The 13,857-nt window shown below is 47.8% G+C and overlaps 1 protein-coding gene across 1 annotated transcript; it reads right to left on the bottom strand.

The window, feature by feature from the left end:
* Window positions 1-5,753: 5,753 nt before the first annotated feature.
* On the bottom strand, window positions 5,754-13,090 carry LOC119456932 (endothelin-converting enzyme 1). Its single transcript, XM_049669146.1, has 3 exons — window positions 12,893-13,090; window positions 7,925-9,613; window positions 5,754-6,212 (listed from the first exon to the last, which is right to left on the bottom strand). The coding sequence occupies exons 1-3, from the start codon at window positions 13,088-13,090 to the stop codon at window positions 5,754-5,756; spliced, it is 2,346 nt and encodes a 781-aa protein (XP_049525103.1).
* Window positions 13,091-13,857: the final 767 nt, after the last annotated feature.

Raw genomic sequence — 13,857 nt, 5'->3', positions numbered from 1 at the left:
AGAACCAGGGCCGTAGCCAGGGGGGGGGGGGGGGGGGGCTGATGGGGCTTCAGCCCCCCCAACGAAATTTTTTCGTGCTGGCGTGCACCGCCGACCGAAACAACGACCGGCGCCGGGATCATTCTGGATTTTCCCTACAATGTCTTTTTCACGCTCGAAAAGACATTTCAGCACGAACATTGCGAACTCGGGTAGGATTTCGTGGCAACGCCCTTGCACCTGGAGTCACATAAAGCGAGAAGCCCCATCCGAGCACAAACTTCCAAGGGCTTTTCGATAGCGAGCGGGCGCGTTGCGGCAACTCGCAGCGGCCGCGGAATCTACGGAGCGCATGGATTTCAATTCCGAAACTTTATGGGTATAAATTTATCTTAAACTTCTGACGCGAAAAGGTGCACTAACATTTCCAAAGGCGTGCTTTAGATTTTCAATTCTGGAACTTTGTGGGTTTAATGTTCTTATAAAACTTGGGCCGACATGCGTGCATTGGGGCGCTCGTATCCAAGCCGTTCCAGAAATGGAAGCACGCGCTCGCAATCTTCCACACACACGAAAATACTAAATATCACCGTGACTGTCAGCTGGCAGATGATAATTTTCTCCGAACATTTTCAGGAAGCGCACCCAATGTGATCGATCAGCTGCAACAGGGCAGGCAAACTAAAATAAGAGAAAATAAAAGAAAGTTAACGGCCTATTATTGAGGCAGTTCATTATTGCGGGCGACAAGTCCTGGCTCTCCAGGGCCAGGACAGTGGTCCTATGGATTTAAGCATAGCCCCCGCTGAAAATACTGGTATTTTCAAAGCGCTTCTTCGCATGCGAGCTGATTGTGGAGACATATCTGAAAAACCATTTGGAAAGTTGCCCCAGTAATGCCTCGTATTTAAGCCCAGATGTACAAAACCAAATTATACAAATTTGTGGTGAAATTATCAAAGAAAGCCTAGATGCAAAAGCAGGCTGCTTCTCCATACTTGCTGACAAAACGACGGATATTAAACAGCCTACTGTTTGTGCAAGGTACCTAAACAAGGATGCCAACGACATCAAAGGAGTGTTTTTAGGTTTTAGCACCGGAATAGATGCCCTCTCTCATTGCGACTGCAGGTTCTATGTAAATGTGTACAAACTGCTGCAGCTTCTAGTCACCCTTCCAGTGACCACTGCCAGCGCAGAGAGAATATTTTTGACAAGAGTTTACTAAAAAAGTACTTGCGCTCTGCAATGTCTGAGGGACGCATGGTAAGGCTGGCGCTGCTTTACGCCCACAGAGACGTCGGCATCAACCTGTCCGAAGTCATTGACCGCTTCGCTCAACTTCCCCGCCGAGTGAAGTTTGTCCTTTAGATAGCGAAGCAGCAAAAATCAATGCAAGTAAAAACTCTGTTCCTTGAGGTCCATAATCTCTTAATTTTGAAAACATATGACTGTTCATTAGCTTTTAGAACCGCAGAAATTTTCGCTGTTCATTCTAACAGTTAGCATCATGATGAAAATTATCATGCGAATACGAAAACTACGAGGACATCAATAACCAATTTTGACCGACCTTGCTCATTGAAAGCCCGGCCCACGCGGCGTTTCCCAATAAACGCAATCGGATATTGGGTAGTTCAACTTGCCGCATCATCTGTGGCTTTCGTTTGGCCTTTTCTCTAATTTTTAGCTACCTGCTTTTACTTCTATTTTGAACCTAAGCAATACCCGTCCTTAATTTTGGATGCAGAATATTTGTTGCCGCTGTGCAGGCACTTAAATTACACATTTTTGTACTGATTTCTGCGTTATTCCTCTATTATTCTACCCATATATGGTGCTGTCGCGACAGCCACATGGCCCAAGCACATATCACGATTTCTGCGATCATAGTTTTGTTCTTTCCTGGATTGTCTTTCTCTGCGTAAAGTGTACTTTCTGTGACTGCGTAACATGTTTATTTGTCTTGTTTGACGCATGATATACAGTGACGTTTGCTTAAATACGTAGATTTATTGCAGACTTATACGTATATTCAAATGTCTTGTTGCGATGTTTTGTGTATGCAAGCAGTGAACTTTGTTTCCAGCGACACTTTTTTGCCCTTTATCAAGCTGTATCTTCGCATTTGTATATTCCGTTATATCTCCGCATTTCTAATGTATATATTGCAGAACTCCTGCTTTTTATATGTATTCACTGTTGCGACTATAATCTCAGTGTAATTTCAATACACGACCAGTAACAGCTGCTCCTGCGCAATCTATTGCAACAAAGGACAGCGTCATTGAGGTTTTTTTTTTCTGACCGTTGCATATGTACACAAATGTAAACAAGGTTCTTGAATGACAAATATTAATCAAAATATTTGTCCTCAACTTGTTCATTTCATGGCTTTTACGTTCATATCAGCTGCATGCGCTGCTTTGGTGGTTTCGAACTGATATAGTTGTAAAGTTCGTGTGATATTTTCTTTACTTATTAAATAGGCAAAAAAAAAACGCGGAAGCATTGATATCAGTTATTTCTGCCACAATTTTTGGGAGATACGAATACATTATTTTATGAAAAAATACATATTTTACTTGACAGTGCGTAGCACGCAATAATTCGTTTGCAGCATATAATATACAATGGCATTGGCAGTGGCAATGCAGTTATTATTCATGTATTTGATCCATCGACGAATTCTCTAAGGAGAAGGCCGCGCAGCAATGCGAGTCCCCTCCCCCCCCCCCCCCCCCCCCGAACAAAATTTCTGGCTACGCCACTGCCTAGAACCAAAGTACAGCAAAACACCATCAGAATTAGAGGACGCTTAAGCTTCGCATTTAAGAGTGGAACGCGATAGCATTCAAAGATCCCTGGCTGCTTATCAGGCTTTTTCTCCTATATTCACATTACAATGCGACGCTGTCACCTCTGTAGCTTGTGGTTAAGTCGTACTTGACGATTTTTCGGATGGATTTTACTTTGAGAAATTCAATTTTTGTTCGCTTAATGCCTTGCGCACGTGGAGGCCGGTGTGGTCGGGGTGATTCGGGATGATGTGGTTCGGCATGATTATTTCCGCCAGAAGCCGATGCTTAACGCCGATGCCGGATTCTCTGCGACACGGGGCCCTTAACGCTCTCGCGTTAAAATGGCAAGACCTCAGCGCAAGAAGATTAACACTCAAAAAACCACTGAAATGGGTTCGGACGTGTGTACTAAGTGAAGGAAACACTACAGGATGATGGGAGAAGTCATAGTCATAAGCATGACTCAGCAAGAATGACAATGACTCAGCGAAAAAAGATTAACATTCAAAAACCTCTGGAATGGGTTCGGACGTGGGCACTAAGTGAAGGAAACACTACAGGATGATGGAGAATTCATAGTCATGAGCATGACTCAGCAAAAATGACAATGACTCAGCAAAAATGATTAACAGTAAAAAACCACTGAAGTGGATTCGAACGTGGGCACTAAGTGAATGAAACACTAAAGGATGACGGTAGAAGTCGTAGTCATGAGTATGACTCAGCAAAAATAACAATGACTCAGCGAAAAATGATTAAAGATTGGAGGACGCTTAAGCTTCGCCTTTAAGAGTAGAACGCGATAGCGTTATCGGGATCCGTTCGCATCGCATCGTTCGCATCCGGCAAGTAGGCTTCATTCACTGCAACACTGAACGCGGGAAAGCCAGCTTACAAAGACCAAGCTTACACCGATCCCCTTGAAGCCGGCTTTACTTTTAAAAAGAAATTCATTGCTGGGAAGAAGTTTTTTCCAGGGGCAATATAAGTGGTCTTATATTAAATGTGAATGCTCCAACACCTTTTTTATTATTTTATTAATTGTTTGCTATTGCCCCGATGCGCGCCCGTGTCCAAAGCGCATCAGCAGGCAAAGTCCCAATTTGACCTGCCGAGGATGCGAGTGCCATCTGGATATCATTTTCGCAAGTACCCGAGAGTGCGGCTGTAGGTCTGGTAGAAATGCTGGAAAAGGGGTTTGTGTTTGAGTTTCCTCGTAGCAGAATTATGTTTTATCATACGTTCAAATTACAATCCGACACCGAATGGTGAACAATCCGACGGCGAATCCGACGCCGAATGGTGAAATCGTACTTTACCATTTTTCTGACGGATTTCACTGTAAAAATTCAATTTTTGTTCACCAAAACCTTGCACCACGTGGAAGGCCTGCGCGGTCGGGGTGGCTGGGTATGATTTTCTCTGCCACCGACGCTGACATCGCACGCCGACGCCGGTCGCCGACGCCAAATTTTCTGCGACACGGGGCCCTTAATGCTGTCGCATTAATACTCAAAAATCCCTGGAATAGTTTCAGACGTGGACACTAAGTAAAGGAAGTAGTAAAGGATGATGCTAGAAGTCATAGTCATAAGCATGACTCAGCAAAAATGATGACTCAACGAAAAAAGATTAACACTAAGAAACCACTGGAATGGGTTCGGACGTGGGCACTAAGTGAAGGAAACAAAACTCTACAGGATGATGGAGAAGTCATAGTAATGAGCATGACTCAGCAAATATGATTACCACTGAAAAACCACTGAAATAGATTCGGACGTGGGTACTAAGTGAAGGAAACACTAAAGGATGATGGGTAATGTCATAGTCATCAGCATGACTCAGAAAAAAATGAAAATGACTCAGCGAAAAAATTATTAACACTCAAAAACCCCTGAAATGGGTTCAGACGTGGGCCCTTATTGAAGGAAACAGTAACCTATGATGGTAGAAGTCAGTGTCATAAGCATGACTCAGCAAAAATGACCATGACTCAGCGAAAAAGATCAATACTCAAAAAACCACCGAAATGGGTTTGGACATAAATGATAGGTCAGTCGAGGACGGCAGAAAACTAGGTGGAGTGATGAACTTGGGAAAATCGCAGGCGCAAGCTGGCATCAGCTAGCGCAAGACAAGGGTAATTGGAGATCGCAGGGAGAGCGTCCTGCAGTGGACATAAATATAGGCTGATGATGATGACAGGTCATGACATGCGCGTCATGTAGGTCATGAAACAGCCGCTTACGCCTCGGTGCTCCCATGGTCGTTTCATTAACTTGGTAGGCTCCCCGCACACTGCTTCGCATAACATCGATTCCCACAGGGCCGTGGGATCTGCCGGCTTTATATTCTGCTTGTGCATCTGCAATATTGTTCGACTATCCTCGGCAATGGTCTGTTGTTGATAATTCTGAGAGTGAATATTGGGCTAACAAATGAACGTACTATAGGCAAAGTTAACATCCAAGGTAAATACATGTATTGTCGATAACTTTCGAATTTAGCTTTCTTTTTTCTCAAGTTTACACAGAGCTGTTATAAGAAAGCTCCCGCTCATGTTTCGAAGACAACGCAGTACGTGGCTCCAGAACAATCAGTACAAATAAAGAAGTGCAAATAAACATGCACGAATGAGTACGCGTATTTTCATTTCCTGCGATTGTCCAGGAACCAGTAACCTAAATGTGTTTTCTAACCGCATGCCGTCGGCGATGGACACAATGCTCTGATGAATGGTGCTATCGAAAGCACGGCCTAACATCAAATCAACAATGAAGCGTCAAGAGAAAACAAAGTCTCAAGAACGATCTGCACTACAGGTAACTCACATAGAGATAGCGTTCAAAACACTAAACAAAATGAAAAAAGAACCCCATAATGTGGTGCTCAAGTTCATGGCTGACAGACATTGTCCCGGAATATACAGAAAGAAAAAGTAAGAAAAAGTCCGCAGACGTGACGCGAGTGGTGTCAGTAGAAAACAGTGCACTTGAGTCGCGGGTTCATGGGCGCTCCGCCGGGGCAATGGAAGGCACCCGGGAAGTATCGGCTGTGCCTGAGCGGCTCATTGCACTGCATCTCGGCCGCTTCGCTCTGGTATCCCGTGCAGAGCGGGAAGCAGGAGGCCACGAAGAAGAGCTGCTCCTCGGAGAAGGAGTCGAGGCCGTGCAGGCGCCAGCGCGGGTCACGGCGCCGTAGGGGAGACCGGAACGCCTGCCACAGGAAAGACAGGGCGACGGCGCGCTCGAAGGCGGCCACCTTGGTGGGGTCTGCTTTAAGTCCGTGCAGCGCACCGTTCTCGTAGCAGCGGGTGCGCTGCTCGAGGAGAGAGCGGAAGCGGCTCTGCTTGGGCAGGTGTTCCTGGAAGAATTGGAAAGTGGCCTCCGCGATCATGGAGCCCAGGCCACCGTACTTGATGCTGTCCACCAGCTGCGAAAACGCTCCGAGAAATTAGGCGAAGCAAAAGTTGTTCAGTTGCAGTTTGAAATTTACAATAAAAAAAAAAAAAAAAAAACGTGTGGTATTGTATGCACACGTCTCTTGTGACGTTTTGTGTATCTGTGCTGTACGTATAGCGTTTGCCACATTTTAAGCCGCATTCCTCTGTGGTGACATTTCGTGCCTTCAGGACTTGTCGTAGTGTCGTTTTATAGAGTTTCTTTTACGCGAAAGCGTAAGTGGCCCGCTAGTGAAATCGGCGATGGGATGTTTGAAGCCGCGAAGGAAGCGGACGCCGGAGCAGGAAGGCACCTGAAGGTGGAGAACAGAATCGCGCACCGGCAAAAGTACGAAGGAGCGCACTGGAAGGAGTGCCACCTTCGCACAAAAGTACGAAGGTGGCGTTAAACGAAGCGGGGAAGGAGATAAGAAGCGAAGCGTCGCGGAGGAGGGGGGTAGGCGGAGGCGTGCTGGGTTTACCTCCTCTAGCAGTTCCTATGGGCGCTGTGTGTGGAATGGACGCACCGGGGTTTGTATCGTGATAACATCGTCCTCGCGGACCGTGTGCAGTGTGTGCGATTGAAAGCGTGCGATGGTGAGCCGGCGATGGTGGCTCAATCTCGCGCGAGAGGGAGGACAGCGGGGAGGAAGCGCGCGTCTTCCCTCGTCGGAGGGGGTTTTACTCCGGCGGCTGCTTCGTATGGCGCGCCTCCACAAGATCTACCTTGAAGGGTTGGGGAATTTTACTCAGGCGGCTCTTGCGCATGGCGCGACCGCGCGAGCCCCATTTCCAAAGCGGTTTGCGATGCGGACAGTCTAGACTTCAAGGCGCACCGAGGTCCGCTAGCTTCGTGTGCTGTATAGCACCCATACGCTTGCGCGTAGCCCGCGCCCACGAAGTTAACCGTCACTGTAACTTGTTTTACTTTTGTGATGCCAAACAACTTGATACATTGCCATGGTACTCATGTGAAATGACTAGCTGGCACCATCTGTTGGTGCAAGTATCGCATTATTTGCTTGTCAATAAAAAAAAATCGAGTGTAACAGAACCAACAGTATCCGTTCCGAGTGCACACCTAGGATGGCAACTCACGTTTTTGGTGTCCTGCTCAGGTATTTGCAAAAAAGAGTTGTTACTGCTAGAGCTTTTAGAAAGAGAAAGTTCCAGCCAATCACGTCATGCTGCAAATATTAGCGAAGGCAGCAGCCAAGCAAAGGCAAACAGCTGTTACGAACGCAAAACTTATTTCAGCCTCCTATGCGCATGATTCCGAAAGTAAACGCATAGAAGACGACACGGGAAAACGTAACCGCTTGGGTAATACTGCAGAATGTTCATATTTAGGATCTCCCTAATGCCGCTGAAGCTATATCATAACTGACCGCGCCCTCGAACCGAACAGACTAAGTACCAAAAAGACCATTGTTTATCAAGGTTCTGACCTGAATTTTGTCGCAGTCTTTTTCCTTCTATCATTCTCAACTGGGCAGACATAAGCACAATGTTCACCTTTAATTCAACCTTCACCTGTGGTATTCACAGGTCTAGTAAGAGTCACAGGTTCTAGTCAAGATGACCGAAACATACTCCTATAGCATCCAGCATGCATGTTCTAAGTTTCCTTTAGTTTTCTCCGTAATACAATACACCCTTGCTTTCACATTCGACAACTACAGCTGATTACTTCGTATCGACTTACCTGATGGTCGTACAATGGCAAAAGTGACACATATGGTGCTAGGCCCAGCTCCCTTCTGTCACTTGCTCGGCGAATCGAGTACCCGCTGGCAGTAGCAGTGGTTGACAGATAGAACGGTCGGATGGCATGTCGCACCGCGGGTCTCATGCGCCGCAGCGCCTGCTGGAGCTGCAGCCAGTTCTGTGCGAACGAGTCTTTCGCCATGTTTGGGACGTCGGCGAACAGTCTATCCAGCCTCGTTGTGTCCTCGATTAACTCGAACTTGGGAAGAAGCGTGCTCTCGAGCAGTCGCAGGTCTATCGACGTCTCGCGCACGTCCAGATCCGGGTTCGCCTGCAGCATGCGCAGAAGCGCAGCGTACACTACGTTCACCATCTCGTGCAGCTCCAGTCGCGTGTCTTTGTTGAAATCGGTGGCCGCGTAGCGCTGGTACACCACCAGTCCCACGCTGCTCTCGGTGAGCCGCAGGCAATGGAGCGGTGACTCATCGCGCGCTGCTTTGACGCTTCCGTGGCTCATGACAGAGAGGCCGTAGGACATGAAGCGCGCCAAAACTTGAACGATGGTCCATCCGTAGTAGAAATGAAGCTGGTGCCAGCCCACCGCAAGCAGCGCATCGTCTAGAGAGCGAAGATACTGCAAGTCCCAAACTGTGATCTCTTGCGAGCATGGTAGGGTTAGCGATGAAGCATTGTCCGCCCGTGCCGAGGGCATCCCCATCATTTGTCTAAACACGTCTGCCCAGCGCCACGCCGTAATCGACGGCGATACGCGATGCAGCCTCGCGATGTTGTCGAAGACTGCCTTCGCAGACCGCTTGCGACCAGTCAGATAGTGGAAGACGATGTTCTCGGTCTGAAGGAATTGCTGGAAGTTCAGCGATGCGTTTCTGGAAGAAACAGGGGCGTCGCCACCTTTGCTCTTCGTAGATATTGCGTTCTCATCGTCGACACCGAAGATACGGGAGAAAGATTCGTAATACATCTCGTACTTTCCGACGGCCTCGAGCTCGTGGCGACGTCGCTTCATGTATTCCAGGATGTCTCCCTTCCAGATCTCGATGCGGCACTTTCCGACGTCGCTATCGGCAGCGAAGAACACGATGGTGAAAAGGTTCAAGGTGATGGCCATCTTGAGCATGGAGGCCATAAGCTCGGGTGTCTGTGCGACTCGGGGCCACAGGATACCGGCGTCTTCCATGATATCTCTGAACTGGTCGAACTGGTTTGTCCCTTCGGCGACCACAGCAACGCACGACTGGTAGAAGACGGCGGCCTTTTCGAATGCACTCTGCGCCGACTCCGGCGCCACGGCTGTGCGCAGCGAGCGTGTCACGAGGCTGGTGAAGGTGTCCATGTGGTCCCGGAACACTGAGCGCGACGAGTTGGCGTAGCCTTCGCAGACGAAGTGGTAGAAGTTGTGGCACGGGTTGACCGATCCCGACGTGCTTTGCGCCACCATGCGAGCGTACGAGGTGCACGCCGTGGTCTCGCACAGGCCGGCGAGCTGGGCAGCGCGCCGTATGCGCCGTGTGATTGGGACAGCGATGGCGGACACGACGCAGACTGCGACTGCGACTACCAGCAGCGCGGCCACCACGGTCGCTTTCGTTCCCAGTTTGGGACGCTCAGGAGGCGGGGGCGGACTCGCGATGATATGCCGCTGAGACTGGTACAGCGTACCGATCTTCTGCGGGTCATAGAAATATTATTGCCAAGTTACTTTTCTAACGCTGAGATCCACAAAGAATTTAGCTTAAAACGGACAGGCAGAAAAAGAAGACACGACGTGGGCTATGCACTCACAATCACGAAGCTCAAGTGCAAACACTTCGCTATAGGTTATCAGTGAACATGAATTCGTTTACTCCAATTCGTTTACGTTCCTTTTTCGCTAATGACACAAAACTAACCTCGAAATAGTGGCGTACCAACTACTTCTCGAGGAGTGGGGGCAGAGATGAGCTGCAAGCTTCTGACCTATCTCACTTCATCTCTCTCTATATGTCGAGTCAAATGGCATAATACGCCTATGGATATAGACGATGCAAGATATATTTAACAAAACGCTTTTTTTTTGTAGAACCGTGTATGGAAATGCCTGATAATATAATGCGCAATGCTCTTCATGTGACTCGGTAGGAAAGATGAAAAGAAAGCACAAATTATGGAAGCTCAGTAACTTGCTTGTTACAAGCAGTAAAATGTGTACGTCAGAGACGTCATGGTATATACGCTACAGATAGAGTAATGACAAGAGTTTCTGCCTGCACTATAGCGTCGTAACGTCTATGTACTTTCGACTAGTAGATAAATGATAGTATCTGATCGCGAAGTCTACGCCAGCCACTGCAAGGTAGGTCCCTTGAGCACGCTTTCAACAAAAACAGCGCATTGGAATTATTGCGGCATGATGCTGCAAGTTAGTTTCGCAAAGAACAAAGAAGATAGTTAACTCTAGGGCCTCAAGTAAAATGTAATATATGATTGCGTTTACTCATGAAGCTGACCAGCTGGCTGAGAAAAGCGCCTAAGTACGAGAGCACTTTCGATTAATTTTGACCACATGGGATTTATCAACACGGAGTCAAATCTGAGTGCACGACTAATTGATTATATGTTTCTCACACACCAGAATGGTGACTGCTGCGGCTCGGCTTGGTCTAGCGACCTCGTAACCTTTCTCAGAACGTCGCTGAACGTAAGAAGACCACAATGGCAATATGTTTAGTCTCCTAGTCTACTGCACTCAGATGACCATAAACAATGCAATAAGGCCGCCGGCTGACAAACTCTTGCTGTTTCTCTTACAGTCATCACGAGTTAGGTTGGAGCGTAGGATGAAGACCAGTTATCGGCACTCCAATTACGAGGCAAGAAAAAATGTACTTACCATTGGAAGCGGGAGCATTGTAGATCTGCTTCGCGGAGGTGTAGGCGAACTATGGAGGTGTAGGTGAGGTGTAGGCGGAGGTGTAGGCGAACTAGATTCAGGCGAACTATGTCGGGACTCCATTGAAATCCTAGCAGAAGTGGTCGCGGGCACGAACAGCGGGCTTAATCTTGTTCTTCTTCGTCGTCTTCTTCTTTCTTCTTACTCGCGCGATTTTCCATTTTCGTCGCCTTCCACGAAGGTGATGATTTATTTATTTAGTTGTTTAGTTATTTATTTATTTGTTTATTTATTTATTTATTTCACATACTGCCAATCCTATACAGGATCATCGCTGGACGGGCATTTACAAGAACAGTATACAAGAATAGGTATATAATAGTAACAGCACAAGAAAAACGAAACATGTCAAATGAATGAAACGAATGATAAGATTTCAAAGCAAGTTAAACAAAATTTAACAGATACAAAATTCATTGTCTATGCCCTTTCAAAAATAAATCTTAAAGTTGTAAGTTTAGTGACAGAAGGGTCCAAGCTGTTTCACTCTCTAGTAGCAAGAGGAAGAAATGAGTACCTAAGAATGATAATGATAATGATGACGATAACACCAGTAAATGGGACATAACTACAACAGAGGATTGGTCAAGAAGCGGGGGAAGGTATCCGACGGGCGAGGAGGCGATTCTCCTCGCGAAAGCTAAAAACGCATAAAAGAGCGCCACCGGGGTATACCGTCTCTTTTTAGCGTCCCTACCTCGAACCTGCCGGAACAGATTTTACCCGCTGCAACCCGTGAATGACCTCGCTTGCGTGACTATCACAAACAATGAGACAAGCCGTTTTATTACTTATTATACCGAGTGGATTTCCCTCTGCAAGTGTGCCTTATTGCTCGCAGCAATAAACGGTGTTAAGTTGACCCGCTCGTTGCATTATTCGCCCGAACCCTACGTAGCTGCGATTGCACGCGCTACGGGTTGGGGAGTGCGACGGAACGACTGTGTGTGGCTAGATCCGGAGCTTGCCTCCAGCCCTAGCCTCACGCAGAGCGTACCCCCACAACTCAGAGCGGCACATACTCAGTGGTACATATGCCATAACTCGAGTTGGCATGAAAGAGGTTCATTGAAGAGTGGCATGTATAAGCAGTGGCGCATACCTATAGTGACCTACTAAGTTGATCCGACTAGATCCGACGGGTTGGCTTTGAACCGGGTTCCGTCAGCACATCAGCCCGATGCTCTACACATTAGACCATGGACTACCCAGTGACCCAAGTTGGCCCAAAAGAGGTTACATACGGAACGTACCGACAGACGTACCGAAAACTGGGTGAAGTTCCCAAATAATTCTAATCGCATTAATAATATGCTTTATTGAAGCGTCGGGATTACCACAGAAACTGCAGTCCGGAAGCGTTCTTTTGATGCGGCACAAGAAATGAGGCGCGTATATAGGCTACGTTAAACGAAGACGACGAAGGAGTGCGTCGTAAGTGCGATAAATTATTTGGTTCCGTGAGAACCGTTGGAGTTGACCTTAGGATTTGCCTAGTGAAGACTGACCATTTTCATCAAAACATATAACCTTGCAAAGTTTGTGCCTTGTGGTGCAACGGACATTCTTGGTGTCGGATAAGGAAAGCGTAACCGGAGTGAGGGTACTGAATTCGTGAGCTTCGGTAGGTGATCTGTCGGGCATCCCAATTCCTGCGATACACCCCTCACTCGGTAGCCATTGAAAAGCAAAAACTTGGCCAGCAAAAGGATCAAAGGTTGGTGTTTTCATAATTTCGTGATCGTTCAGGTACCTACGTGATAGTGAAAATCGCTTATTACTTCTAAATTCTCTTTCTAATAGAAAGCCTTAGATAAAGAAAGCTTCGCTGCAACATAAAAAAAAAATCAGGGCAGCTTGCACTATAGTGGTGCAAGGCTGAAGAAACAGCGTAGCGTGGGATCGACTAAGGTTTACGAAGTTTTTCTAAGTTCTTGCTATGTATTACTATGTTGTGCCAAGATTTTACCGAGTTTTTCCTATGTACTGCTATGTTATGCCAAGTTTTTCGCAAACCTTCATCTCTCCGGGTTCGTTTTCGGCGGGAAAGGCTTCGCGCAACAATTGCACGGCGACATTGCGCTTCTCAAGGTCGCGAACCGAGTTCAGAGTAGACAGGTTGACGTCAAACCACAGCCGATCGCATACGGGGCAGCCGTGACCAAACTCGACGTTCAAGAATTCTCGCTGAAGTCGGCTGTTGGCCCCACCCATGGACTTGTAGGTTTGACACGCATGAGTCATGACACGGTAGCCAGAATCACATTCTCGGCGCTTGCGATCACTCAGACAAGAGCGTTCCCTGCAAATGGCGAAATACTCGGGATCTTCCGCTCTTCGCTGTCGCTTTGACGAAGATTCACCAGCACCCGCCGGGGTGGCTCAGTCAGCTAAGGCGTTGCGCTGCTGAGCACGAGGTCGCGGGATCGAATCCCGGCCGCGGCGGCCGCATTTCGATGGAGGCGAAATGCAAAAACGCCCGTGTGCTTGCGTTGTAGTGCACGTTAAAGAACCCCAGGTGGTCAAAATTAATCCGGAGCCCTCCACTACGGCGTGCCTCATAATCAGAAGTGGTTTTGGCACGTAAAAAAAAAAAAAGAAGATTCACCAGCACGGTATTCCGGGTTTGATCGCAGCCGCTGCATTCGTTCACGAGCAGCGGTGCGACGGGCTTCCCGTCGAGCATCTTCCTCGGGGGTTGCGTACTTCTTCGGCCGAGCCATATTTTCAGGCGGCGCAAACGATGTGCTCGGCGCAGAGACACTTAAGCAATGTGCCGCCGTCGCGGCGTCACGGAGCTTTATACGAAGGCCGCAAATGAAGAGGCGCGCAGTGACGTGATGGCTTTCTTTATTCACCGCCTACACGGCTGCCGCAGCTTAGCGATGTACGGGAAGCGGCGGTGCAGCGTGGCGCGGCCGAGCGCGCAGACATTCTCCGCAGACATGCCAGGTGGTTGCTAGGCGACGCATAGTGACGTC

This window comes from Dermacentor silvarum, chromosome 6 (assembly GCF_013339745.2).
Source record: "Dermacentor silvarum isolate Dsil-2018 chromosome 6, BIME_Dsil_1.4, whole genome shotgun sequence".
NCBI lineage: Eukaryota > Metazoa > Arthropoda > Arachnida > Ixodida > Ixodidae > Dermacentor > Dermacentor silvarum.
This window is presented reverse-complemented; position numbering and strand designations above follow the sequence as displayed.